This window comes from Dermochelys coriacea, chromosome 9, assembly GCF_009764565.3.
Source record: "Dermochelys coriacea isolate rDerCor1 chromosome 9, rDerCor1.pri.v4, whole genome shotgun sequence".
Classification (NCBI taxonomy): domain Eukaryota; kingdom Metazoa; phylum Chordata; order Testudines; family Dermochelyidae; genus Dermochelys; species Dermochelys coriacea.
In genome coordinates this window covers 78,216,838-78,243,483 of record NC_050076.1, presented here as the reverse complement: position 1 = coordinate 78,243,483, position 26,646 = coordinate 78,216,838, and the positions used below count along the sequence as shown (strand labels likewise).

The 26,646-nt window shown below is 44.7% G+C and overlaps 1 protein-coding gene across 10 annotated transcripts; it reads left to right on the top strand.

Moving 5' to 3' along the window:
* The first annotated feature begins 318 nt into the window (after window positions 1-318).
* On the top strand, window positions 319-26,646 carry RAB41 (RAB41, member RAS oncogene family). 10 transcript variants are annotated; one of them, XM_038416024.2, is made up of 9 exons: window positions 456-546; window positions 10,868-10,926; window positions 12,236-12,289; window positions 14,916-15,021; window positions 19,162-19,267; window positions 19,547-19,658; window positions 23,320-23,413; window positions 24,866-24,932; window positions 26,201-26,646. In XM_038416024.2, the coding sequence occupies exons 2-9, from the start codon at window positions 10,901-10,903 to the stop codon at window positions 26,263-26,265; spliced, it is 630 nt and encodes a 209-aa protein (XP_038271952.1). In that variant the 5' UTR covers window positions 456-546; window positions 10,868-10,900; the 3' UTR covers window positions 26,266-26,646. The 10 variants fall into 10 exon arrangements, 9 of the variants coding, with proteins under 9 accessions (XP_043348014.1, XP_038271951.1, XP_038271950.1 ...); XM_043492080.1 differs by having other exon boundaries at window positions 19,159-19,267; XR_006274104.1 differs by lacking the exons at window positions 14,916-15,021; window positions 26,201-26,646 and adding an exon at window positions 22,680-22,773 and having other exon boundaries at window positions 319-546; window positions 19,159-19,267; window positions 24,866-24,938.

Below are 26,646 nucleotides of genomic sequence, written 5' to 3'. Positions count from 1 at the left end.
CATCCGGGTGGGGGTAGCTAACAGTCTGGGGGAAGGGCAGGCCTGGCCTTACCATGAGGCGGTCGCCTCAGGTAGGTAGCAGAGCAGTACCATGAGAGGGTAGAACAGGAAGAAGGGAGCACTGGGACCTTTCAAAGTTTTGGCCCAAGTCAGGGGGCCTGGGGGCGCCATTTGAGCTCCCCGCCTCACATGCCAAATGTTTGATCATCGCACCTCAGGCAATGCCTGTCTCGGGGTGTCAAACGTCACCCCGGCGCCCGGGGACGTCACACGAGAGGGCCTGGCAGGCTGGTACGTGAAGACGTCGCCCACGCGCCGGCCCGGAGGAGCCCAGGGCGCAGGGTGATGACGTTTTCTGCGTCTGCGGAAGTGACGCCCGAAGCGGTGGGTGGATCCCGGAGCGGTGGGAGTCGGGCAGCGTCTCTTTTACCCCAGTCCCGACGCCGGCTCGGCCTCCCCGCTCCGCCATGTCCGCGCCCGGCAGCGGCGGCGAGTTCGGGAACCCGCTGCGCAAGTTCAAGCTGGTGTTCCTGGGCGAGCAGAGCGGTGAGCGGGGCGGGGCCATGGCTGGCGTGTGGGGGGGGGGCGCCGGCGCCGGGGGCGGGGTGGAGCGAGAGGTCTCCGTGCCTGGGCGGGGGTAAAGTTGGGGGTGGGGCGGATTTGGGGGCAGGGTGGGGTCCGTGCCTCGGGGGGAGGGGGGTCTGTGTTACTGGGGCGGGGGGGCACCCGGAGCTAGGGGCTGAGGTGGGGCAGACCCGGGAGTGGGGGTGCGGTGTGGCCAAGTGGAAGAAACAGACTCAATGGCTCCATCAGGGGCCCGGGGTGTGGCCCCGTGGGTTTCCGCAGGAGCTGCAATCATCCCCTCCGTGATTTCTAGTCTCTCGGGGGTGGGGGGAGGGCGCTGCTGTCATCGTGCTGGTGCTCTTCGTACAAGGCCAGACACAGATCTGAGCCCTGCTCACCGTTCCTGGTAATGGCTGGCAGTGTCCCCAGCATTGCTGCCTTGGGCTGGTGTGTGGGGTGTCCAGCCAGGCCCTCAGCTCTCCAGTCCTTAGCCAGGGATAAGACCTTATCTGCACCATGGAAATCCGCTGTTCTGACGATGACACGCTCCTGTCAGCATACTTATAACACGCCTGGTGATCAGGCATAAGTGCTCCAGCCGGATCATCACATGCCTCCCCAAATCATTTGCTCCAAACACAGTTCGGTCTCTGCCATTTTGGAGACAATGTGGATGGAGGTGTTTGGAGTTATAGTATGAATGTTGCAAATAGTTTTTCTCTTACTCTTCTGCAGTGCACTGGTTATGATCTCCCCAAATCCACAGTGTCTGTCAGCTGTGTCAAGAACTGGGAGTGGACACCCAGAGAGTAGTGCAACTGAAATGGCTTTAGAAATGGCCTAGTGTGGATGGGGGACAAAACTGCATTGGTTCAAAATATGATTCAGTGTAGGCACACTGAACTTCTTATTAAGATGATGTTGAAGTAAAAAGAAAACCGTACAGAGTTTAAGCATAGAAGTTTCTGGTTATCGGGGAATAAAGAACAGATTATCAAGGGGTGCAATATTCAGTTTAGGAACAGGTGGCGTAAGGAATATATAATCTGCAATCTCCCCGATCGGGGGTAAAACTTTAACTGATCAAAGTACAGACATTGAGATATGGGGGTATGTTGTCCATATAATGGCTATGTTCAGGTGTGGAATATAATGAGTGGATACGATGATGAGGATGGATCTACCCTCATTTGGTGGGATTTAATGTTCAGTGAGTTTATGGTTCCAGTTCATATGGTCCAATGAAAAAAGTCTCTGTCCCTTTCCCATGGTTGATGCATGATGTCATACTGGCTTACATCTCCTGGTACTGTCGGTGGCCAGTGATGTGTTTGATGTAGATGTCCCGGGACCATCGGATGGTGTCTAAGACCATGAGGTGCCGCATGAGCTGTGCATAGCGTCGACCGATCCCACGGGTCCGCAGTACATGCTCGTTGCAGGGGTCCCAGGTGCCCAGGGCTCCAATGATCAGGGCATCCATCTGCACCTTGTAGCCCTTCGCTCTCAGGGTGTCAGCCAGGGGGGCGTATTTTTCCAACTTACGAGCTTGGGCTTCGCGGAAGGCCGGGATCTTGTTCTCAAAGGAGACTGTGATGTCGACGAGGATGATCTTTTTCTGGGCCTCGTCGGTGACTACCATGTCAGGTCGCAACTGGCTGTCAGTACCGGGGATGGCGCAGTTCACGGCGACCTCCCCCAGGCGCGGTACGATGGCTTTCACCAGGTGGTTCTGGATGGCGTTGTGGCGCAGCTTCCAGGCTCTGGAGTGGGGCTTGCAGCTGCACAGGACGTGGGGCAGGGTCTCGTTGGAGTAGCCGTACTTCCTGCCACGCTTGTCTCGGTTCCCGTGGCGGTCGGCTCCGTTAAGCAGGACGCAGTTGAGCCGGGCACTGTGGATGAACTGCCAGTCGGCGAAATGGGTGAAGCCGCCCCGGCAAGGAAGTAGTTGCTGGCGTCCCACTTGCTGGTCAGTTTGAAGGCTTTACCCTGGTCCGGTTTACGCTTCAGGGTTTCCATGTACAGTGAGTGGATGGCTGCCTTCAGGGTCCTCTCCAGCATGCCTCTGGCTCTCGGGGTGATGATGGTGTTGTCGTCGGACCTGATCTGCGGCACCAGGACTCCCAGCTCCTGGCGCTCCTCGCACCACTCCCAGTGGCAGCCAGTGCTCTTCCCCAGGTGACGCGTGGCATTGCGAGCGCGGGACCAAGGTGAAGCGATGTCGCACCTGTCCCATCTGAATTCGCCATCCAGGGAACCGCTCAGGAAGTTGGCGGTGTCTTGGTTGGAGGGGGCTCTGCTGATCCGCTTCTTTGTTGCGTCATGGAGGGCATTTGCTGAAATATTCCTTTCAAAATATGATTCAGTGTAGACAGTGTAGGCACACTGAACTTTTTATACTAATGGTGGCTCACTCCCACCAGTTCAGTTGTTCAGTGAAGCCCACTGTGTTTGCTTTTGGCATTATCCAGCTTTGCAAAATTCTGCTCACTCACTTTTGAGCAGGTGAGTTTTAAAAAAGCTCACTTTTTTTTTTTATCACAGGATAAGCAAGCAGACTTTTATGTCTTGGGTGGCTAACGTTCATAACATGTGCGAGATTGTAATAATGTGCACATATAGTGCATTTAGATTACTATTGAGGTTCTTAGTGGGAAATCGGTCTCTCCATAGGCTGAAAGCTACTGGGTTTAGTGCAGGGGTTCTCAAACTTTTGTACTGGTGACCCGCCTCCATTGCCCCCTTTCACACAGCAAGCTTCTGAGTGCAACCCCCCTTATAAATTAAAAACACTTTTTAATATATTTAACACCATTATAAATGCTGGAAGCAAAGTGGGGTTTGGGGTGGAGGCTGACAGCTTGCAACCCCCACCCCCACGTAATAACCTTGTGACCCCTTGAGGGGTCACAACCCCCAGTTTGAGAACCCCTGGTTTAGTGTAATGCCAAATTTCTGGGAGCTGCCTCTGGAGGGTGTTCGTGAGTAGGGTAAAGAGATTTCAGGAATTCCACTCTCTGCACTTGTGGGAGAATTGCATGATCTTAATGCATTTCCACTAGACTGCTTGGGGGAGCACCATGGCCAAGTGCAAACAGTCAGAAAGGGCTTTTCTTGTTGCTCTGCTGAAAGCTCACATTTATGAAGAAGGATGGTCCAGTGGTTAGGGTACTAGCCTGAGGCTCAGGAGACCATGATTCAAGTTCCTGCCCCACCACAGGTTTCCTGCATGGTCTTTGGGAAGACATTGAGTGTCTCTACCTCATTCTCATGTGAAATGAGAATAATAGTACTTCCCTACCTCACAGAAGGTTGTAACTCAAGGATAAATATTTAAAGATTGTGGCCCCGCCTCCCTAATTTCCCACAATGGTGAACACTGAAATAGATAAAAATAGAAAAAATATTTAAAAATAAACATGGATATTGTCAGTCAATATTATTTAAAAAAAAATTGAATTCTGTCTAGCGTAATTATGATCCAAGTGCTATAATGTTGCTGTTTCAGATCTGTGTGGCCAGAAATTATCATTTCATAAGTGGTGTTAAACTGTAACTAACCCTGGTTTGGTAGCTATCTACACCAAAATATGGTTAAAGCACTTATGATGACTTCTGTCCAGCATTGTAGAACACAATTGTAAAATATGATTATCCCCAAATGTGTTTAAGCAGCTGTTTTTCAGCATAAACTAAGGCTGAAAGTACAGTGTTAAGAAGCTGTATGAGGACGCATGGTCCAGCTTGGGAAGGCAGTAGAGGGAGGGTCACTGCAGTGTGCGGGGTTGGGGTGGTAAAGGAGTACATGAGAAAATCTAAGATCCCATAAGGCAAATTTCACAGTGGTGGTCTGCGGAGTGCTTGGTTGTCCATGGAGAGCTAATTAGTGCTGGCTCTTTCTCCGTTCAGCTACTAAACAGTGCTTAAGGAAAGCTAAAAATATATTGTTTTCCTAATGTTACTATCTGTGTTGGCAATGGCTATAGTTTCCACAGGTAAGTTAAACAGTTGTGAATGGATAGGAAGGGATCCATATTAAAATGTGGACCCTGTTATGAAACCACTTGATAGCTCCTGTCAAAAAATTATGCCCTTTTCCTATGAAGGGAAAGAGAGGGTGCTCAGAAGCATTGGTGCAACTGAGAAAAGTAGATACAAGTGAAGAAACATAGGGCCTGATTTCATACCTGTTATAAGCAGGTGTAATTCCCATAGATATCTCTGGGTCAAACTCCACAGTCTTGTAAATGGAATACAAGTTGCATATTGGTATTAAATAGCCAAAAAATAGCATAAGTGGTATAGTAGTGTAACTTGTATAGCCCACTCTCATCCCCTCCCTTGCAGTTCTACTTAACCTCTCTCTCACTTCTGACTCTTCCCCTCACAACAGAGGCATACTTTATCTAGTTTCTCCCATCTTAAAAAAAAAAAAATCTTGACCCCAATTGCCTCTGCAGCTACCACCCCTTCTTCCTTCTGTCTCTAAGCTCTTTGTAAACAGAGCAGTCAGTCGCTGTCTAGAGTTGCTTTCCAATCTGGCTTTCTTCACCTTACACTCTACTGAAACTGCTGTTGTGAAAGTCTTTAATTATTTTTTTCATAGCCAAAGTTCTGAACCAGTACTCCAGTCTCAGCCACCTTTGACATCATAGACCATGCTATTCTTAGGTTTCAGAGTAGCAGCCGTGTTAGTCTGTATTCGCAAATAGAAAAGGAGTACTTGTGGCACCTTAGAGACTAACAAATTTATTAGAGCATAAGCTTTCGTGAGCTACAGCTCACTTCATCGGATGCATTTGGTGGAAAAAACAGAGGAGAGATTTATATACACACACACACACACAGAGAACATGAAACAATGGGTTTATCATACACACTGTAAGGAGAGTGATCACTTAAGATAAGCCATCACCAACAGCAGGGGGGGGGGAAGGAGGAAAACCTTTCATGGTGACAAGCAGGTAGGCTAATTCCAGCAGTTAACAAGAATATCAGAGGTTTCAGAGTAGCAGCCGTGTTATATCAGAGGAACAGTGGGGGGTGGGGTGGGAGGGAGAAATACCATGGGGAAATAGTTTTACTTTGTGTAATGACTCATCCATTCCCAGTCTCTATTCAAGCCTAAGTTAATTGTATCCAGTTTGCAAATTAATTCCAATTCAGCAGTCTCTCGTTGGAGTCTGTTTTTGAAGCTTTTTTGTTGAAGTATAGCCACTCTTAGGTCTGTGATCGAGTGACCAGAGAGATTGAAGTGTTCTCCAACTGGTTTTTGAATGTTATAATTCTTGACGTCTGATTTGTGTCCATTCATTCTTTTACGTAGAGACTGTCCAGTTTGGCCAATGTACATGGCAGAGGGGCATTGCTGGCACATGATGGCATATATCACATTGGTAGATGCGCAGGTGAACGAGCCTCTGATAGTGTGGCTGATGTGATTAGGCCCTATGATGGTATCCCCTGAATAGATATGTGGACAGAGTTGGCAACAGGCTTTGTTGCAAGGATAGGTTCCTGGGTTAGTGGTTCTGTTGTGTGGTGTGTGGTTGCTGGTGAGTATTTGCTTCAGATTGGGGGGCTGTCTGTAAGCAAGGACTGGTCTGTCTCCCAAGATCTGAGAGAGCGATGGCTCGTCCTTTAGGATAGGTTGTAGATCCTTGATGATGCGTTGGAGAGGTTTTAGTTGGGGGCTGAAGGTGATGGCTAGTGGCGTTCTGTTGTTTTCTTTGTTGGGCCTGTCCTATAGTAGGTAACTTCTGGGTACTCTTCTGGCTCTGTCAATCTGTTTCTTCACTTCAGCAGGTGGGTATTGTAGTTGTAGGAATGCATGATAGAGATCTTGTAGGTGTTTGTCTCTGTCTGAGGGGTTGGAGCAAATGCGGTTATATCGTAGCGCTTGGCTGTAGACAATGGATCGAGTGGTATGATCTGGATGAAAGCTAGAGGCATGTAGGTAGGAATAGCGGTCAGTAGGTTTCCGATATAGGGTGGTGTTTATGTGACCATCGCTTATTAGCACCGTAGTGTCCAGGAAGTGGATCTCTTGTGTGGACTGGTCCAGGCTGAGGTTGATGGTGGGATGGAAATTGTTGAAATCATGGTGGAATTCCTCAAGAGCTTCTTTTCCATGGGTCCAGATGATGAAGATGTCATCAATGTAGCGGAAGTAGAGTAGGGGCATTAGGGGACGAGAGCTGAGGAAGCGTTGTTCTAAGTCAGCCATAAAAATGTTGGCATACTGTGGGGCCATGCGGGTACCCATCGCAGTGCCGCTGATTTGAAGGTATACATTGTCACCAAATGTGAAATAGTTATGGGTCAGGACAAAGTCACAAAGTTCTGCCACCAGGTTAGCCGTGACCGTATCGGGGATACTGTTCCTGACGGCTTGTAGTCCATCTTTGTGTGGAATGTTGGTGTAGAGGGCTTCTACATCCATAGTGGCTAGGATGGTGTTTTTAGGAAGATCACCAATGGACTGTAGTTTCCTCAGGAAATCGGTGGTGTCTCGAAGATAGCTGGGAGTGCTGGTAACGAAGGGCCTGAGGAGAGTCTACATAGCCAGACAATCCTGCTGTCAGGGTGCCAATGCCTGAGATGATGGGGCGTCCAGGATTTCCAGGTTTATGGATCTTGGGTAGCAGATAGAATACCCCAGGTCGGGGCTCCAGGGGTGTGTCTGTGCGGATTTGTTCTTGTGCTTTTTCAGGGAGTTTCTTGAGCAAATGCTGTAGTTTCTTTTGGTAACTCTCAGTGGGATCAGAGGGTAATGGCTTGTAGAAAGTGGTGTTGGAGAGCTGCCTAGTAGCCTCTTGTTCATACTCCGACCTATTCATGATGACGACAGCACCTCCTTTGTCAGCCTTTTTGATTATGATGTCAGAGTTGTTTCTGAGGCTGTGGATGGCACTGTGTTCTGCATGGCTGAGGTTATGGGGTAAGCGATGCTGCTTTTCCACAATTTCAGCTCGTGCACGTCGGCGGAAGCAGTCTATGTAGAAATCCAGAAATGCTGTTTCGACCTTCAGGAGGAGTCCACCCAGAATCCTTCTTTTTGTAGTGTTGGCAGGAAGGTCTCTGTGGGTTAATATGTTGGTCAGAGGTGTGTTGGAAATATTCCTTGAGTCTGAGACGTCGAAAATAGGATTCTAGGTCACCACAGAACTGTATCATGTTCGTGGGGGTGGAGGGGCAAAAGGAGAGGCCCCGAGATAGGACAGATTCTTCTGCTGGGCTAAGAGTATAGTTGGATAGATTAACAATATTGCTGGGTGGGTTATGGGAACCATTGTTGTGGCCCCTTGTGGCATATAGTAGTTTAGATAGCTTAGTGTCCTTTTTCTTTTGTAGAGAATCAAAGTGTGTTTTGTAAATGTCTTGTCTAGTTTTTGTAAAGTCCAGCCACGAGGAAGTTTGTGTGGAAGGTTGGTTCTTTATGAGAGTATCCAGTTTTGAGAGCTCATTCTTAATCTTTCCCTGTTTGCTGTAGAGGATGTTGATCAGGTGGTTCCGCAGTTTCCTTGAGAGTGTGTGGCACAAGCTGTCAGCATAGTCTGTGTGGTATGTAGATTGTAATGGATTTTTTACCTTCAGTCCTTTCGGTATGATGTCCATCTGTTTGCATTTGGAGAGGAAGATGTCTGTCTGTATCTGTGCGAGTTTTTTCATGAAGTTGACAGATTTCCACTCTATACGGCTAAATTCAGTGCCTTGCATAATCACAGGTTTCAGAGTAGCAGCCGTGTTAGTCTGTATTCGCAAAAAGAAAAGGAGTACTTGTGGCACCTTAGAGACTAACAAATTTATTAGAGCATAAGCTTTCGTGAGCTACAGCTCACTTCATCGGATGCATTTGGTGGAAAAAACAGAGGAGAGATTTATATACACACACACACACACACAGAGAACGTGAAACAATGGGTTTATCAGACACACTGTAAGTCATTACACAAAGTAAAACTATTTCCCCATGAAGAAAAGGAGTACTTGTGGCACCTTAGAGACTAACAAATTTATTAGTATTATTTATTATTATTTATTATTTATTATTAAATTTATTAACTAATAAATTTGTTAGTCTCTAAGGTGCCACAAGTACTCCTTTTCTTTTTGCGAATACAGACTAACACGGCTGCTACTCTGAAACCTATTTCCCCATGGTATTTCTCCCTCCCACCCCACCCCCCACTGTTCCTCTGATATTCTTGTTAACTGCTGGAATTAGCCTACCTGCTTGTCACCATGAAAGGTTTTCCTCCTTCCCCTCCCTGCTGTTGGTGATGGCTTATCTTAAGTGATCACTCTCCTTACAGTGTGTATGATAAACCCATTGTTTCATGTTCTCTGTGTGTGTGTATATAAATCTCTCCTCTGTTTTTTTCCACCAAATGCATCCGATGAAGTGAGCTGTAGCTCACGAAAGCTTATGCTCTAATAAATTTGTTAGTCTCTAAGGTGCCACAAGTACTCCATGCTATTCTTGAAATTTGTCCTCCCTTAACTTCAGTGACTGTCTTCTCCTGGTTCTCCTCCTACCTCTCATTGCTCCCTCAGCATATTCTTCAAAGGATTCTCCTCATCCCCCTTTCAGCTAGTTGTGGGGGTTCCACTGGACTCTGTTCTTGGTCCTCTTTTCCATCTCTAGATTGTCTCCTCTGCAAACACATTCAGTTGCCATCTCTATGCTTACAACTTGGAGACCATCTTCTTCTTCAGACCTGTATCCAAACTAAAATCTCAGCTTCTCTCTTACTTCTCATTGGAGCTGTCTAGTCATAAGCTCAGGCTTAACATAGCTAAAACAGAACTGTTGATCTTCTATCCCCCAATAACTCATTTTTCAATCACTGTGGACAACACCACTGTTCTGTCTCTCTCACAAGCCCATCACCTGTGCATCATCTTTGATTCAGACCTGTAGCTTCTACTGATTGTTTCTGCTTAGCATCTCTGAGATACAGCCTCTCCTATCCATCCACACAGCTAAAACTCTCATCAAGGCTCTCGTCTTGATTACTGCAATATCTTTTTTTCAGAACTTACCCCACCTCTTTCTGTCAAGGGTACATATTTCCCATTGATGGTAAATCCCAGTAAGAGCTCTTAGTTTGCTCAGTATTTTTCTTCCATCTTCTTAGATCAGCCATGCCACTGGATACCATAAAGATGACCTTCCTGGCGGAGCTTAGCTTGTTTGCCTTCTGTTATCCTACCATTCTGCCACTGAAGCCATTGAGATTTCACAACATTTATTTTTGGTTCTTCTGTAACTTTATGCAGTTCCCTGTTAGATCTTCTCCACATAAACTTGCCCCACTTGTATCCATTCAAAATATTACTGCAAAGTTCACTTTACTAGCCCATTGTTTTGACCATATCATCCCTCTCTTTGCATCCCTTTACTGGCTCCCACTTCTCTATTACATCACACATAAGCTATCTGTCTTCATTTTCAAGGCCCTTCACGTCCTGTCCCAACCCTCCCTATCATCTCTTATTCACTATTGAGATGTCAGCTCCTGCCTCTGATCGGCCTATGATACCAGTCTCCATTGCCCACTTGTTAAATTTTCAAACAAACAGCTTCTTGCTTTCTCATGTGCTAACCCTCATACCTGTGAGGAGCTCCCATAAACATTGACAAAGCTATCTCATTATCTACTTTCAGATCCCTTCTTAAAAAATTCCTCGTGTGATATCTACAAAAAATGGTTAGTTTGCTTGTGTGCTGAGGCCACTGCCTATCATGCTGCCCCATACTGTCACATTGTTTCTTTGCACTTCACACTACCTCTGTCTGTATCCATTTGTCTCTTAGTTAGTCCCTGCCCCAAACAGCTTACAATCTATCTCATTGTTCTCTTTGTGCAGAGCCTAATACAATGGTATCCTGGTCTGTGACTGGGGCTCTTAGGTATTACAATACAAATAATTTACACAGATTTGGCATTGTTTTGGGTGAGCAAAATGAATAATTTTTAGATCCCATCCACACGTCAGCTAGAACTAAGTTGAGGACCAGGTTACAGTATACTTAGTAATTAAGTAGTACAACCTTGAAAATACCATGTGGATTGGTTAGGTCTATTCTGCACTATATTTTAACCATGCTGTGAGTTATATCTTTGTCTAGATATTTTGTAGTATAGACAGTTTCTTACAGACCAAAGAAGGTTGTCGCAAGAAGAGCAACGAACGCTGAGTTCGGAAACTTTATCATTTGAATTAACTGTGCTTTGCGGGAAGCACCCTTACTCCTTTTCTGCCACTTGAAAGTAACTTTTTGTCTCTCCTCCTGCAGTCGGGAAGACATCTCTGATCACCAGGTTTATGTATGACAGTTTTGACAATACTTATCAGGTGAGTGGGAGCCCAGTAAATGCTTTCTTTTATCAAAGTACATCAAATTCCTTCATTGTTTGGGAAGAACTGACCTTTCAAGAACTGTGATAGAAGCTACATAGTCAGGGATGCAATCCAAGGCTTATCTTGGCTAATAGACATTGATGGAACTATCCTCCATGAACTTATCTAATTCTATTTTGAACTCAGTTATACTTTTAGTCTTCACAACATCCTTTGGCAATGAGATCCTTAGGTTGACTGTGCATTGTGTGAAGAAGTACTTCCTTATGTTTGTTTTTAAACCTACTGTCTATTAATTTCATTGAGTGACTCCGGGTTCTTGTGTTATGTGAAGCTAGATGCATGACGTTTCACATAGGTGGGTGCTGACATCTCAGTGCCATATGGAGATAGGCAAGATGTGGAATCTGTGAACTCTCCCTCCTTACGGAGGCTACACGGTTTCCTGCCTACACTGAGTTTCCCAGCAAGTCAGCCTGCCTAGACAAGTCAGTATGAGCATTTTGCTTTCTTCTCAGAGGCTATAAACAGCATAATTGCCCACAGTTATGAGTTCTCACACAGCCCTTTCTAAGCAAGCACACTTATTCTTAAGGTGAAAGCATTACAGAGAAAACATATTAAACAATAAAAGAACCTACACACACCAATAAGCTTTACCAGAGAGAATTCAACTCCCACAAGGGCTCTGGCAGGTGATCAGTTCTTCAAACCCCACCAACGGTTTTTTCTGTGGTTCATAACAGCTGTTAGCTCAGAACAAGCACTCTCATGAATTTGTAGTTTAGGACTTTGAACTTCAGATTCCAGGAATAGGTAATCTGCAGACAATGGGTTTCTCCTCAGGGCATAGCTTCAATAGGTTGGATCAGGAGGTGGGAATTTGCATTCATCTCCTCCCAAGCATTTCATAGGAAACCCACTTGATTTTGTCCCAAAAGTTTCTTCTTGTCTGGTACTTTGTTTAAAATAGTCCTTTGATACTCAGAACACTTCCCAAGGTTTACATCCCATCTCCTCCCTAAAGAAGTTATGCAATCCCACAATAAGAGAGAAGGTTTGCATGTATAATACAATGGATTCCAAAGCTACTTAAACTTAATTCAATAAGATCTTGCAAAGAGGGCAATTTTCTGCAATATATCTGTCACTTTGTAAGACACACTCTCGTGGACAGATTGAGGCGATAAATGCACATGAACAACCTTAACTGGAAGATTTTTGAGACTAATAAATATAATGCTTTACAAACCAGTATAAGGGGATAAATTGCAGGTTACTGAGACCTTTTTCTTCTTTTCAGGCAACTATTGGAATTGATTTCCTCTCAAAGACAATGTATCTGGAAGACCGCACGGTGAGTGACGACACTGTAATTAACCTGGCAAATGCAGTCACAAGAGCCGCAGTTGCCCACGCACACAGTGTTTCTGCCTGGTTCTTCATGCAATGGCCATTCCTCCAAACCCCACAGCAGCCTTCCCAGGGACAGTGTTTAACAGGAATTGCCAGACCTGGTCAGGCTAGTAATCTGTCTTGCATGGAATCCTGTTATACTGGCTCAAACCACTGGTCCTGTTTCTGATACTTGTGATACTTGGTGCTTCAGAGGAAGGTCAGAAAAGCACTATGCAAAATTGTCAAGTTCACAAATCCATATGCTTGAAGAAAAGGGCTGTCTTTGTGTTGTACTTGTTGCTGCTATATCACAGGCATAACATGCTCATTCTCAAAAGAGGCTGCAGTGCTGCCTTTGGGACTGTCGGTATGAATGAATCTAAGTAGACCAGAGGTGATTCTGCTCTGTGACGTTACTGAAGATTTCTGAGGATAACAAGGTCAATTCTCACAGGGCAGGTGGCTAGATAAGTCAGTAACATAATTCTAACTTACAACATTCAGATAACAAACATATATCTGAATAAAGTCAGTGAAGGAAGGAAAACGTTCAGTGAAGCAATACAGTTAAGTGTGTCAGCTACATGAGGTCCCCTGTCCTAGATTCCTCTCCTATTCCTTTTGGTATATTTACCTGTTGAATCTCAAATGGGTACTCATCACTGGCTGAGCAGGTAAAACAGGCCTTCCTTTGGAGACAGTCGCTGCTCCTGAGTGATGTGATACTAACCCTTCTGGTTGGGTGGCACTGGGCATGCTGCCTCTGCACCTGATCTTCAAATCAGAGCAACATCCCTCTCTCTGGTCCACTGTGGCAGAGAATGAATTTCCTAACTGCCTTCCTCTTGCATTATTTCCATTGTTAGCTTTCTGAGTCACGTAGGGGGCCCACCAGAGGCCATAAAGCCTGTTGAATGCAGGCAAAGATGGTGAAATGGGAGATGAAACAGGAGCAAAAATACTTGCTCTCAGGTTGTCTGCATGTCTTTTCTCACAGAGCCTTGTAAAATCTAGCACCAGCCATGTCTGAGATAAGGCTCTGGCTGCCATGCTTGGATGGAAGCATGATAGGGCCTTGGTTGCACACTGGCCTAATTAACATTTTAATGCATACTTGATTTGGTGTGTTTGATGTATCCTCCCTTCAGAGCTATCCTTGTTCCAGATGCTCAAATTCTAAATCCATCCTGTATTGCCTGTACCAGTGAACAGAAGAAACAACGGTCTCTAGCCCCTAGTGCATGTACTTTTCATTCTCAAAATCAGCCCTAAATAAATGGCCAAAGAAAAACACACATGGGCTTTGACTGTGGGAGATAGAACACGAACATGCTACTTACAACTCATTGCTTGTTGGGTGGATGAGACACACCAAATTAAATGGAGTGTTGAGGAATCTCATTTACCTTAATGAGTATCCATAACTGTCAGAGCTCCATGTCACAGCTACAATCTCAACTTCGTCCTTCACCTCCCAGTATTGCTCACTAACAGGCTGAATTCTCAAGTACAAATTCAAAGCTTTGGGGCTTCATTCTTCTTCATACTATGAATCTTTAACTTGTGTGATCCTGGAATTGAAGAGAGGAATAGGCTGCTCAGGTGTGGAGAGATTTGGCCTGGAACTGAAGCTCTGCTTGCCCTCAGCCATCAGAATGTCTGGGTGCAACTCCCAAGTCAGTGTGATTGGTAGGTTTTTGTAGATTTCTTTAGGGCTTGTGAAAACTGGTCCCACATGGCACAACCTTCATCAAGAGGTAAGGAAGAGCCTAGTTCTATGGCAGCAATGTCAATTGTTAGTAAATTATCTTGGGATGGTGTGAAATCTGAGTGAGCACAGAGGGCTTGCAGTTTGTCCTGCTTTTTAGGCTCCCATGTAATGGCTTCCAGTGTCACTTGTTGTATGTATTCCCTCTTTCCACTGTGGGATTCTCTGTTCTGAGCATGAGTGATGGTAGGCCAGTTTGGAGGGTGTTTGATAACACTAGGAGAGAGAGAGCAAACACCCCAGTTGAAGGCATTATCTTACCTTTGTGCTTAATACCTTATAATGAGATTAAACAAAGACCCTCTTGGCTTCATCCTGGAGCCTCTCGTAGATTAGCTCATTATGATACACTAGGACTTATGTATTAGGTGTGACTGCATACAGCCATATGTAGGTAGCAAGCATTGTGGATAGCCATGTCCTGTCTGACTGCCAGGATGCAGTGATATAGGTACACATTCATGATCATCTCTGGTGGATGTTAAAACATCCCTCATAAAATCACTTCTGGTTTTCCACCAAAATAGGGTCTCTCTCACAGGTCAGCAGGTTGGTGTGGAGGTGGAGGCTGAGTGATGGTTCTGCCATGTTATTTGCGGCCATTGCATGGAAGGGATGGAGAGGTACCTTCATCACTCTTCATTCTTCTGCACTGCATTTTTGTTCCATTTTAACTTTCCTTTGAATGTTTGTTTGTGTTATTTTTTGCCTTGCAAAATAGTTTTTTCTTTTTATTTCACTTGGGTTTTGGTTTTATTTTGTTTCCATTTTTCCTGCTCTTCCCCTTCCTCTCCCCCCACATTTTTCCATTTCCCAGATCAGGCTGCAGCTGTGGGACACAGCCGGCCAGGAGAGGTTCCGCAGCCTCATTCCCAGCTACATCCGTGACTCTGCTGCAGCTGTCGTTGTCTTTGACATTACAAGTAGGTACTGAGCCTGAGCTCCTGCAGGGGCCTGTTAACAGGTGCCCTCTAAGTGGAGGAGACAGCTCTGTTTTTGGAAGGGGCTCATTTCCATATGGGGTGGGCTAAGCTCGTAACTAGAGGCCTGCAGATGTTTTGTGGATGGATCTGCTGCCTCTGGGTGAGGTAGCCGAAGTCTCTTCTTTCCCACTTCCAAAAGTAATTCTATCAAGGCTGCTTAGGGAATTGGGAAATCATTGATTTCTATTTACTCAAATCTCAAACCTTAAAGATGACCTACAAAGGGTAAGTACGTGTGTGAATTGGATTTATGCCTTTTTATATCCCTCTCTGTGTTGTTAAAAAAGGCCTTAAGGGTTTTTCGGAAGCTTTTATCTACTTGTTTTAACACTAGAACTTTAGGTTTTCTCTGGACAAGTAGAGCACTAGAAGGAATTTGACAAAGATACCAAAGAAGTGAAACCTGAATTGGGGGAGTAACTTTTTTTATTTTCAAACTGTGTGAAACTGCATAACACCAACTTAAAAAACTGTACAGTGCATGTCTGGGTTGTCCAAAGAGCCCTCTAACAAAAAGGGAAAGGCAAGACTTCATATTCCTGGCATTTCTAAAGAATAAACAGCTTTGAAGGGAAAACACCCATTAATCAAACTTTCTCTAAATTAAAATGGTCTTGTCTATATGGGAGGTGTAAGCTAAGGGGTGAATTTAAATTGATAGTTATACTAGTATAACCCCTGGGGTAGACACTTATTCCATTATTAAGAGTTCCTTTTCTTGGTTTAGTTTATCACTTGGGAAATCAAAAAGTAATTTATATCTGAAGAAGTGTCGACATGGAGGGTTATACCAGTATAGCTATATGCTATAGACCAGACCTAAGTAAAATAAAAAAGACTGCCCCAACAGTTTTTCCTTTTGCAGGTTCCCTTTAATCTACATTTTAGGATACAATATTCTAAATCCTAAAGATTTATGGGTGGGGACTACCTTTACTTTTGTCTTGCACTGTGCTGAGTACATAAAAGTTTAACAAGATCACTTTTCTGTTTGAATTTTCCCCAGTGATTTGCAGTGGGGACAAGCAATTGAGGTCTCTGTAATTTCTAAGCTTACTCAACTTTGGGAATGATTGTCTGAGACTTCCTTTGGAGAAGGACCTCTGTGGTGGCAGAACATACACATGTAATATACCATAGGGCACCATGCAGGAATTTGGGGTTGAAAATGAGGACAAGTCTGCCTTTTGCACATAGACATGGACATGCTCGGATATGCATTGGGAACAACTCTAGCTGAGTTTGGAGTTTGAGAGAGAGGATGCACACTCTGCCAGTCTGTGATGACATCTCTCCCTCCCTGCTCCTTCCAGGGTTGGATATTGCAAGGGGCATAACATGCCATTCAGCCTGTTCTGCAGCAGGTTATGGGAGGCTTGCAATTCTGTTTGGACTTGGAGTAAAAGATTGTCTTTACACAGCCCCAGCCACAAATTAAATGGTGAGAGTTGGGGATAGGAAGGATGTTACAATTGTTTCCCTTATTCTCCTTACACACACTTTAAAAAAAAAAAAAAAAAGTACATATATGCAGTCTGTCTCCACAGCAACTTCAGCTTCTCCAGACAGGCTTCAATAGGTCAAAACAGTCTAGCAGGTCAGCAAAGCTGTGGCATCCCATACAACATACTTGAGTGCCTGCTGAGACAAGCTGGAAGAGCAGGATAAATCCAGAATGAGTGCTTGAACCTCAGTAACACCTTCTAGACACATGGCTGCCACTCGTGTTCCTATGTAAGTGAGGCACTACTGGGTTTGGGGCTCTTGTGCAATCAAGCAGGTCCATTTCCTCCATAACAGTATGACGCTCCTTCTGAAGTCTGTTTCCTTGTACTGTAAGGAGACCAGCCAACTTGTGCATACCAAAGGCTATGAGAGACATATCTGGATGAGGCCCTCTCCTCCTTCCAGAGTAGGAAAGGTGTTTCTCTCTCTACAGCACAACCCTTGTACAGCACTGCTTAGGGTTTTGTAATGGTACTACTCCCCAGAGACTGGCTGAGCATCAGTTTTTTGACTTCTGGGAGCCACTGGAGGCTAATAGGATATTGCAGCTAAAAAATTTTTTTCTTTGTCTCCTCCCCCAGCCACACACACCCCTTATCCCATCACCTCAGGGTTGTGTTGCTTCTGAAACAGTCTCAAAAACCTTTGTATGTGTCAGACCATGTCTCGGTGTTGGTGAATTTTTATGCTTGTTCAAACACAAACTGCTTGTTAGTTCAGTGGTTTTCCGTGTTGTTCAAGTAGCAGTGTTCCTTTATTAGAATGAGATCTTGACTGTACCATCCAATGCCCATCATCTTTGATTCAGTGGTTTATCCTATGGCTATGCTTACGATCATGAGGCTGGAGTTTGGAGCAGCTTAAACTCCATCTTGTTTAGAGCCTGCCTGGGTGAATTGGAGGTGGGCAGCAGCAGTGATGTGCAGACCACCACGGAGGTGCATCATGAAGCTAAGGAATGGGCCTAAGGTACAAGTCTCAAACCTGAATCTTGAGGGCTCATATACGGTGTAGCCTAGTGGCTGGGATTCACTGTCCTGGATTTCCTCTGGCACTGGGGGATGCTAGCACAAAACAATACCCTTTATAGGAGAGGGGAGGGCACCAAGGACGTGAACACTTAAAGTTAGACCCCAACTCTCCTGAAGCCATAGGGCAATGGAGTTGATTCTAGTGCTAGTAACATAGGGGTTTGGAGAGGTGTGGTCTGCCAAAGCATCTCCAAGAACAAGTCTCTTCCTAAACAGAATTTGGCAGTCTGCCCTTCCTTCCTTCCTTCATAAAAACTGCCACCTCCATCTTGTAGCTAGTGTTGGGCACCTGCAAGCTCACTTAACTAACATCATCTTTCAGGTATAAAAGGGCCATTGTTCCAAACTGCTGAGTAATGAGCATTTGTGAGCACATCTAGCCTGCTCAGATACTCCTACTGGGTCCTTTCTGGGGCTTCCTCCAGCTCACACTAAACATGTTGGATCACTGGGAATGTCAGTAGCAGGCTTTTCTCGTTCCATCAGACTGTTCGGCCAAGCAGCGCTGCTAACAGGATTACAGTTGGCAGCATTTTGGGAGGGGGGAATTTGAGGTGAAACTACTTGATATATTTTATTAAGCATCTGTTCACTCACCGTTGTGGTATCTAGGGGCCTTTTTTGAGACCTGACACTTCATGTAGATAGGACATACCTTCAACCAGGCATAATCACTGTTACTTCTTTCTGACCTCCCAAGAACCTCCTGTGGATGTGAGGGTGGAGTGAGTGGGGAAGGAGAAATAACATTTTTAAATCGTGGTGTCTCCTGTAACCCCTTTCATGCTTTAGCTATTCTGATTGGGCTAATATGGCTGCTGTGCTAGAGACCAAACTGCCCTCTTCTTACCAAGTAACTGGTGCATGTTTCTGCTTTTCATGTTTTTCTGCAAGGGAGCATTGAATGCCATTTGTGAGCTGGGGCTTGCTGCGTGTGCTTTTTTTCTTCCTGAAATCTCTTGACCTAAGCTTACAGGAAAATCCCCATTACTCTCTTTTGGATGCTTAATGCTGAGGAGAATGTAGATGCTATTTCACTGTTTGTCTCCTGAAGAAGTTGTCCCTTATCTTTGCATTGAGTATAAATCTGAGAATTGCACAAGGGGCACTAGACTAGGTGTGTTGGGGAGGCAGCATGCTCCTCCCTTGGAGGGAATGGCCAACATGGTAGGTTACTTACTGGCCACCTTTCACAATGTTAAATAGTGTTGGAGGGTGCCAGTGGTGTCCTTTTTGGCTGGAATGGCAATAGCCTCAAGGTAGAGCTCATTGGTATCAGGAACGGGAGGGTGTGAACTTTATGGGACTCCCAAGCACACAGAAGGGGTAATTAAAGTAGGCCTTCTTACAGCCTGAAATAGAACAGCTGGGTTCATTGCTCTTTGCGTGTTCAGGGGGCTGGTCAGCAAGGCAGGTGTCCAGTTCCCAGACTGAGACCTGTAAACAGTTAGTTCTGGTAAATAGCCTTTTCTCTAAAGGACAGTTTCCTCCTTTCTTCTTTCTCTTTCTGCTCTCTCTGCTCTCCCTGGCCTGGTACCAGCAGGTTCGGCTACAGCTTTGGGATACAGCAGGCCAGGAGCGGTTCCGCAGCCTCATTCCCAGCTACATCCGCGACTCCACCATTGCTGTGGTAGTCTATGACATTACAAGTGAGTGGTGCTTTGATGTCTCATATTTGAAATGCTATGCTTGAGAGAGGGGCTAGTAAGTGTACAGTCATGAGTTATTACAGAAAGATAACATTAGAAACATAACTGTCTCTTCCCTTCTGGGTGGACAAGAAGCAATTTAAGGATGTCATCTATGCAGTGCTGGGGGAATTGTCAAAGCATAGGGGTAAAGACACAGATAGTTTTGGAAGTGTTTCATTATCCCCCTGTTTGAAAGAGCCTCTGGTTAATGTGCTCAATCCTCCCCTCTTCACACAGATCTGAACTCGTTCCAGCAAACCTCCAAGTGGATTGATGATGTGCGAACAGAGAGAGGAAGTGATGTCATCATCATGTTGGTTGGGAATAAAACTGACCTGGCAGACAAGAGGTAATGGAGGGGAATTGGTGACCTTGCCAGTTTGATAGCAAGTGGCTGGTATACTTTTTAAGGGGACCACTAACTGTTCTTAAGCCCAGACTACAATGGCCCTTTGGGGCTTAAGTAGCTTGTGATGAGTGAGATGCCCACTGTCCTTGCTGTTCGTTCCATAACATATGTAATAGAATGCCCAAGGTGCTTAGTCTTGTTAGACTGTACAAATAATCATGGTTAGAACGAAGTCAACTGAAAAGCTTCTCAGCCTACCAAAACCAAGCACCTGCTCCACACTGTTTGGTACAAAACACGCTGCTAATAGGAAGATAAGACTGAAAAAGTAACTTCGCAAAAGTCAGGAAATTCTGGTTCCCACTGCAACATTAAGTGGGTCTTTGTCCATGGCAAATGTAAGAGGCCCTGTCAAGTCGTCTTTGGTATCAGATGTAGGGTGTGGAAAACAGATTTTACAAAATCTGAGATCAACAGAGGCTTCCTACAAAACAGAATTCCCTGCAGTAGCATACCAGTGCAGTGTTTGGAACCAGCAAATGAAACAAACTCACAATTAACAAAAGTGAATCTGGCCACTCTCAACTGTCCAAAATGAGACAGATAAAAAGTAAGCTTGACTCTTCAAACTCAGTCAGGTTTACTAATATAAAATGCTACTTGTATATTAAAGAAAGCAGTTCAGTTTTTGAAAAATATTTTAAATGTGACTGTGCCACTTCAACACGTGTAGTAGGGTAGTTAGCATCCTAGAGGACCAGATTCTTGAATCTTTTAACTTCAGATTCTTATCCTTAATGTTGAATTCAAGCTTATTGCATTAATTGAAATTTACTTTCTATGAAGGACAAAGTGCACTGAGATTCAAATGTCACATAACTATCCTTGTGATGGAACAATAGAAATACGGTAGATACAGATAGCGGCGGTGCCTTTATTTCATGATGGATAACCTCTTAAGCATGTTTGCTCATGTCTTTCGAGAGCTAGGCTCCTCGGCACATTGTTAGTGAGGGAAAAATTAGACTACGCAGTATTTTTTTTTTTAACTACTAATTTCAAAACTGTTACCTTCAACCATGTCAAAAGCACTAACTTTACTGAGTTCTGGTCCATGGAAAATTTGCTTCTAGTTAACCTATTTGAGTTATTGGTGTACAGTAAAAATCTAAGTTGCTGAACTGGGGAAAACACTTGGAACTCTCACAGCCAAATGTAGTCTTGCCAAACTAAAGCCATTCACTCCAGGCTGCACACAAGTTACTTCAGTTTGCTGGGTGAGTTTCAAGCCGTAAGAGGAATTTAAACAGAAATGCTTTGTCAAATATAATTCTTTCACTGGTATGGTAGCCATGCTAGAAAAATTGTAAACATTCAGCCAAACACCTTCAGTTGGCTATTTAATTTCCTCTGCTTTGATGTAAGGCTCGACAAGATGTGTGACTGTACAACTCTGTTAAAGGGGTATTTTTAATACTTTAGAACTTTTAAATCGGCTTTTTATTTTACCATTTCCATGAAGTATAAAAATCATTTGAGTTTACCGCTTGCATTCTCTGCTTCCCCCATTGTGTTGGTGTTACACACTGCTCATGTGACATGATACTCAACCTTGCAAGTGCATATTGCTGCCATGAGAGTCTCATTTTTTCCTTGGTCCTTGTCTACCCTTACCAATTCCCCTTCACTATGGAGAACATGCCTGGCTGCCGTGTTCAGCTTTCCAGCCCCACTGGGAAGAGCATATACAGTTCTGTTAAATCGTCTAGCAGTGAGTTAATCACAGAGGCTAGACTCCTACTCACTATGCCACCTTAGTACTTGGGCTACTGACAGATGCTCTGTGTCAACTGAACTAAGCCATTGTCATGTTTATTTCATGCCAGCAACTCTAATTCATTCTCCTGTAGCTCTCCTATAGTTCTGTTTTCAAAGCTCCTTTCTACCAAGGTTACTCTACAGAGTCCCAGCTTCAGTGGATGCCACCGTAAATGATTCCTTACCATACGTTCCAATAATGTTGAAAACTCTTCCCACCCAGGAACAACGTGAACTAGGTTGTAATTAACACACATCAAATGGTCTGGACTGAGAAATCTGCCTGACAAGGATTCCAGGCTGCCTCACTTTGGATCAGCCAGGGAAAGTGACTAGATTAAAACATGAGAACCATGCGCTATCCACAATAACGCTATGACCTGAGCAATTAGTACTTTATGTCCTTCCTGGGTTCCCAGAATAACATCAGTCATCTGGCTCTTAGATTGTGGGCTTTCTAATTTTTAACAAGCTTGTGAAATCTGCCACTCTTGTCATTTTCCAGTGTTGGAAAAAGACACAGTAGGAACCTTATCAGTCATCCTGCCCAGGATGACTGATGGGACAGACATGTAGGGCACCCTGTGTATGCCAGCTCATCATTTGTACCAGCCCTAACAAAAAAGCCAGAGACTTTGCCATGCTTACAGTATACCTGTAGTTGGTTGTGCATGTGGCATTAGAAATTTCCACCCCATGAGGTAATCTTGGTGGTATCAGATGCTTTGTCTAGACTAGGAATTAAAGGCAATGCTGTTAAATTGAGCAAGCTAATGTGATCTAATACCTGAAACTCTGGTCAAACCAAGAACCTGACTTGTCATGTCTAGAGGTTTAGGTGTTCAGATCATGTTGGTTAGTTAAAATACTGCACCTCTAATCCTAAACTAAACAAAGCCCCAGTGTCAGTCTGAGCCTGGCCATGACTTCTGTGTCTTGATAAAATCCTCAGGAAACTGTTAGCCCTTTGAGAAGAACCAGGTACTGTCCTCTAAGCTGTAGTGTCAAACATGTTTGAAGAGTTGAGCTATTTATTTAATTTGTCATTTTATTTTGTGTAGCCTGTATGTTTTATTTCCATGCTAATGTTGTTTCAGTTGCTGGCCAGTTCCTTTTGTGGTTTTCTTTTAATTTCTGCTACCATTTCTGTCTAGTTTTCCTTTGTTTTGGTTTCTTTTCTGTGATTTGTTCTCATTGCTGTAGACAGGTTTCTATAGAGGAGGGCGAGAGAAAGGCCCAAGAACTGAATGTGATGTATATTGAAACCAGTGCTAAAGCAGGATATAATATGAAACAGGTATGTACAGGGCATTGGTCAGGGATGCTCTTGCAGGTGCTTCGCTTCCAAGCAGCAGCTCAGTACTTGCTGTTGAATTTCACCTCCTGCTGGAGCCTTTTTGAGACCTTCCTATCACCTTATGGAGTTTTCTTCTGTTGACTTGGGGGACTTGCTTTTTGCATGGCTACACACTGATTCTGTTGCATTAGGTACAGCTGAAGAGGGCCCTTCCTTCCCCCACAAGAAGGCTATGAATGAGACTTAAGTGTGTTGTTACATGAAACTCACCCGGTGCAGACTCATCCTTATTGGTTATTATAATCTACATATTCCCTCAGCTGCTCATTTGGGTCGGTCCCTTCTTAGCTGGAGCATAAGAAGGTAAAGGGAGGGAGGGGTGTAAAGGCTCAGAAGCCCTACAGTGTCCCTTCTTGGACAACGCTCTACTATTAAAACCCTTCACTGAAGAGTTTCAGTCACAGAAGTCTGTAACTCATGCCTTCTTTCTCCTGTCTGTTCTTTCTTCTCTTGCTCTTTCTTTCCTGTTTGCATCTGTCTGTCCAGGCAAATCACTACGGAAGAAGGTGAGCAGAGAGCCAAAGAGCTGAATGTGATGTTTATTGAGACAAGTGCGAAGACTGGATACAATGTGAAACAGGTAGAGCAGCACTGTGCCCTCAGGATGCAAATTCTGCACTTTCCACTTCACTGTGATCTGGGAGATGAGCTGCTTTATGGGTTTTGTGCTGCATCAAATCTTCACTTCCCACTTTACCTTCTGCCTCCATATTCCCAGCCTCTGAAATTCTTCCCTTTAGGCAATCAGTGTGTCCTTTAAATAGAGGAGGTTCCCTCTTTTGTCAAGCCAAGGGTGGCTCATTCAGCTAGAATGCTAAGAGATCCTGTCAGCAGCTGACGTACCCTGTTTCCAGACCTGTGACACCAACAATACTTGTTGCATATACTGATATGCTAAAGTATGATCAGAGCTTTGGAAGCAAAGCACCTGTGTTCTCTTCAAATCACAGCTAAATTAGTGTCCGGTGGAATTTCCTTTCCCAGGTGGTGGTTTCATGCTGGGACAGAATTAGACCTTGTTCCATATTTACTTTAAAGTACACCCAACATCATTGCTGTCAGGACATTCTTCATCTCTGATTTGTACTAGTCACAACATGCTGCAGGGCAACAGGTTTGGCAGAAAACCTCACACTTGGGTTTGGGGACTTCTCATACTGTAACTTCATTTTACTCTTTAACTAGATTACTCTGCATTAGTGTAAAATTCTGGGCCTAATCTACTGGATAGCATTGCTTTATTTGCCTAGCAGAATTTGTAATGCATGAATTTCTGAGATTCTCTAGTCCTGCAAGGTAAGTCCAGCTTTGTGTGTCCTGGGCACAATTACCATCCTGCACCTGAGGCACTGTTCGTTATTTGTCTATGGTAGGGGAGGAAGAACATGGATAGATAGAAAAGAGCCTGCCCCTAAAGGCTATGTGCAGCACTCTCAAGTCAACCCTTCCACTCCTAGCTCACTGCCTCAGAGCTTGGATTTCTTTTAACTTAAAGGGTAGACTTAAACACCATGTCAAATACCATGTCCCTAGAATCCTGAGCTCATTCTGGAACAAACTAGATCAGTTTAGTGGTGGATAGCACTGTCCAGTAACAAAATCAATAATAGCTATGCACAGAAGCAGTGGGGTTGGAATGGTAAATTGCTGCCTCTGACTTGCTTCCCTATTGAGTGCAGGATGGAATTATTAGCCAGCTGGCTCTTAACATCCTGGCATTTTGTGGAGCAATGGTCTGGTACATTTAAAGAAATAAAAAAGCTGAAGCAAAATCCTGCACTAGAGGTGTGCTTTGTAGATTTTCAGTAGCTTACTAAACTTGATAAAATGTTTGGACTGGGGTTGAATAAAGTCCTTAGATATTCTTGTGAGGACTGTGTTAATTACTGCAGTGCTGGCTAAAATGTGTATATAACTTTTGGCAAAACCTTGGCTTTCCAACAGCAGCTGTAGAGAGAAAATTGGGTTTTTAATCATTTACTTTCTTTGACAAGTTCTGCGTTCACCTGTTGCTTTGGTTGCTGCCTTTCAGCTTTTCCGCCGTGTGGCTGCTGCCTTACCTGGGATGGACAGCACACCCGAGAAGAGCAAAGAAGACAGTATCCTTGTCTGCTATGCAGTCACTTTCTTATTTTGAGAGTTAGCAAGGTTTCCTTGTTGCCAGGTCTGGCTGCTGTCCTTGAGCGATTGAGGGCAGTCATGGACCTCAATTCAGTTGCATCACTGCAAAGCATAAGTAGCCTTTATATTGTAATGCTCACCTGCGTGTGTAAACTGAGGATCTGCAGCCAAATGTCTTGGCCACTTGCACCACTGGGGCTAGTATTGAGCTTTTGCTGTTTAGGCTTGGTGTGAAATGTGTTTTGATTTGTAATGATTCAGTATGATCTAATCTTTTCTGATTCTGTATTCTGCATGCCTTGGGCCATACAGACCTCCTTCTGACTGGCTTGTCTCCTTCAAAGTGCTGAGTGAGGCCAGTCCCCCCACTGTTGTTGTGCATCATGTCTGCTTTTCATTGTACATGCTCTGTTAATGCATCTTCCCTTCTCTGGAAGGTGACTGAGAGGCTATTCAGAATTACAGGAGAGAGAACTGCCAAGAGGGGCTTAGCTAGAACCCATCAATCTGAGCTCCTAAATGACTGTCTCAGACTGAGGGGCAGGAACATAGCCTCTGCCAAAGCAACAGTCCATAGAAATACATTACTTGCCCATGTATCCAGTTAATGCTCTAACAGCAACTGGTGACTCCATATGTGCACACACTGGTAATATAACATGGGGTGGAGACGGTCAGTTGTTCTTGAGAAGCATGCTTTGTGGGGCTAGTGGTTTGCCATGGGCTATTTATGGAGAAAAAACAGTTCTGATTTATAATAAAAATGCCCCAAATCGCAGGTCACACTAGTTTAAAGCTACAGGTAGTTGCTAATATGCTGTAGTCAAAGTGCCGGCTTCTATCAAGGGGAGTAGGTGCTGTACTGGTCAGTGCATGCTGGTTCAACTGTGTTATCACAGCAGACTTGGTTGTCAGATGTCAAATCTATAGCTGTCTCTTCAGTACTTCTTCCTAGCCTCAACCTTCACAAAGGCAGCAGCTCTCTACCAATGCCTTCAGCCAGCTGTTGGTTCTGAAGATGTCTGCTTCAAAAAACAAACCTCATAGTTCCTGGCATTAATGCGTATGTACCAAGCCACCTGGTGGCTGCACTTGTTACCCAGTTCTTAACTGTGGAAACCTCAATTTTACTCCTGGGTTAGGTAAGGTCTGAGCTTTGTTCTGTGTGCTCTACTGGACTTGAGTTGTATTGTGATGCTTTGCCCATGACCCTGGCCAGGTGGCTTCCTTAACTTGTCTTCTACAGTGATTGACATCAAGCTAGAGAAACCTCCTGAGCAGCCAGTAACGGAGAGCGGCTGTTCCTGCTAAAGTGCCCGTTGTATAGCAACACTTTCCCTGATTGGCCAGTCTCATTGAAGAGCATCACTTCTCATTGGCTAGGCAAACCTACTTTTTGTGAACTGAAGAAACAACTAATCAATCTACTAAGTGAGCGAGCTCCCTGTTAGCTGGTGGGGGAACAGCCCTGGCTGCCCCTCCTATTGCATGGTATGAGCCCTGAGTGCAAAATGAATGTTATGTCCTCTTTTAGTTGTTGCACTTTGGCACCATGGTGCCCTTTACTCCATCCCACACCTTGGGCCTATCTGCAGAGGTGTATTTTCCTGTGAATGCAACAAAAAAGCTGCCACGATAGGGAAATAAAGCTGGGGGTTGGTTCTCCACCTCCCTAATTGCCTTGCATCTTAA

Coding starts and splice junctions, on each gene's coding strand:
- RAB41 (XM_043492079.1), top strand. CDS start 468: ATGTCCGCGCCCGGCAGCGGCGGCGAGTTCGGGAACCCGCTGCGCAAG. Junction 19,268..19,546: donor GGTAGTCTATGACATTACAA/GTGAGTGGTGCT, acceptor CTCTTCACACAG/ATCTGAACTCGTTCCAGCAA. Junction 24,933..26,200: donor CGAGAAGAGCAAAGAAGACA/GTATCCTTGTCT, acceptor TGTCTTCTACAG/TGATTGACATCAAGCTAGAG.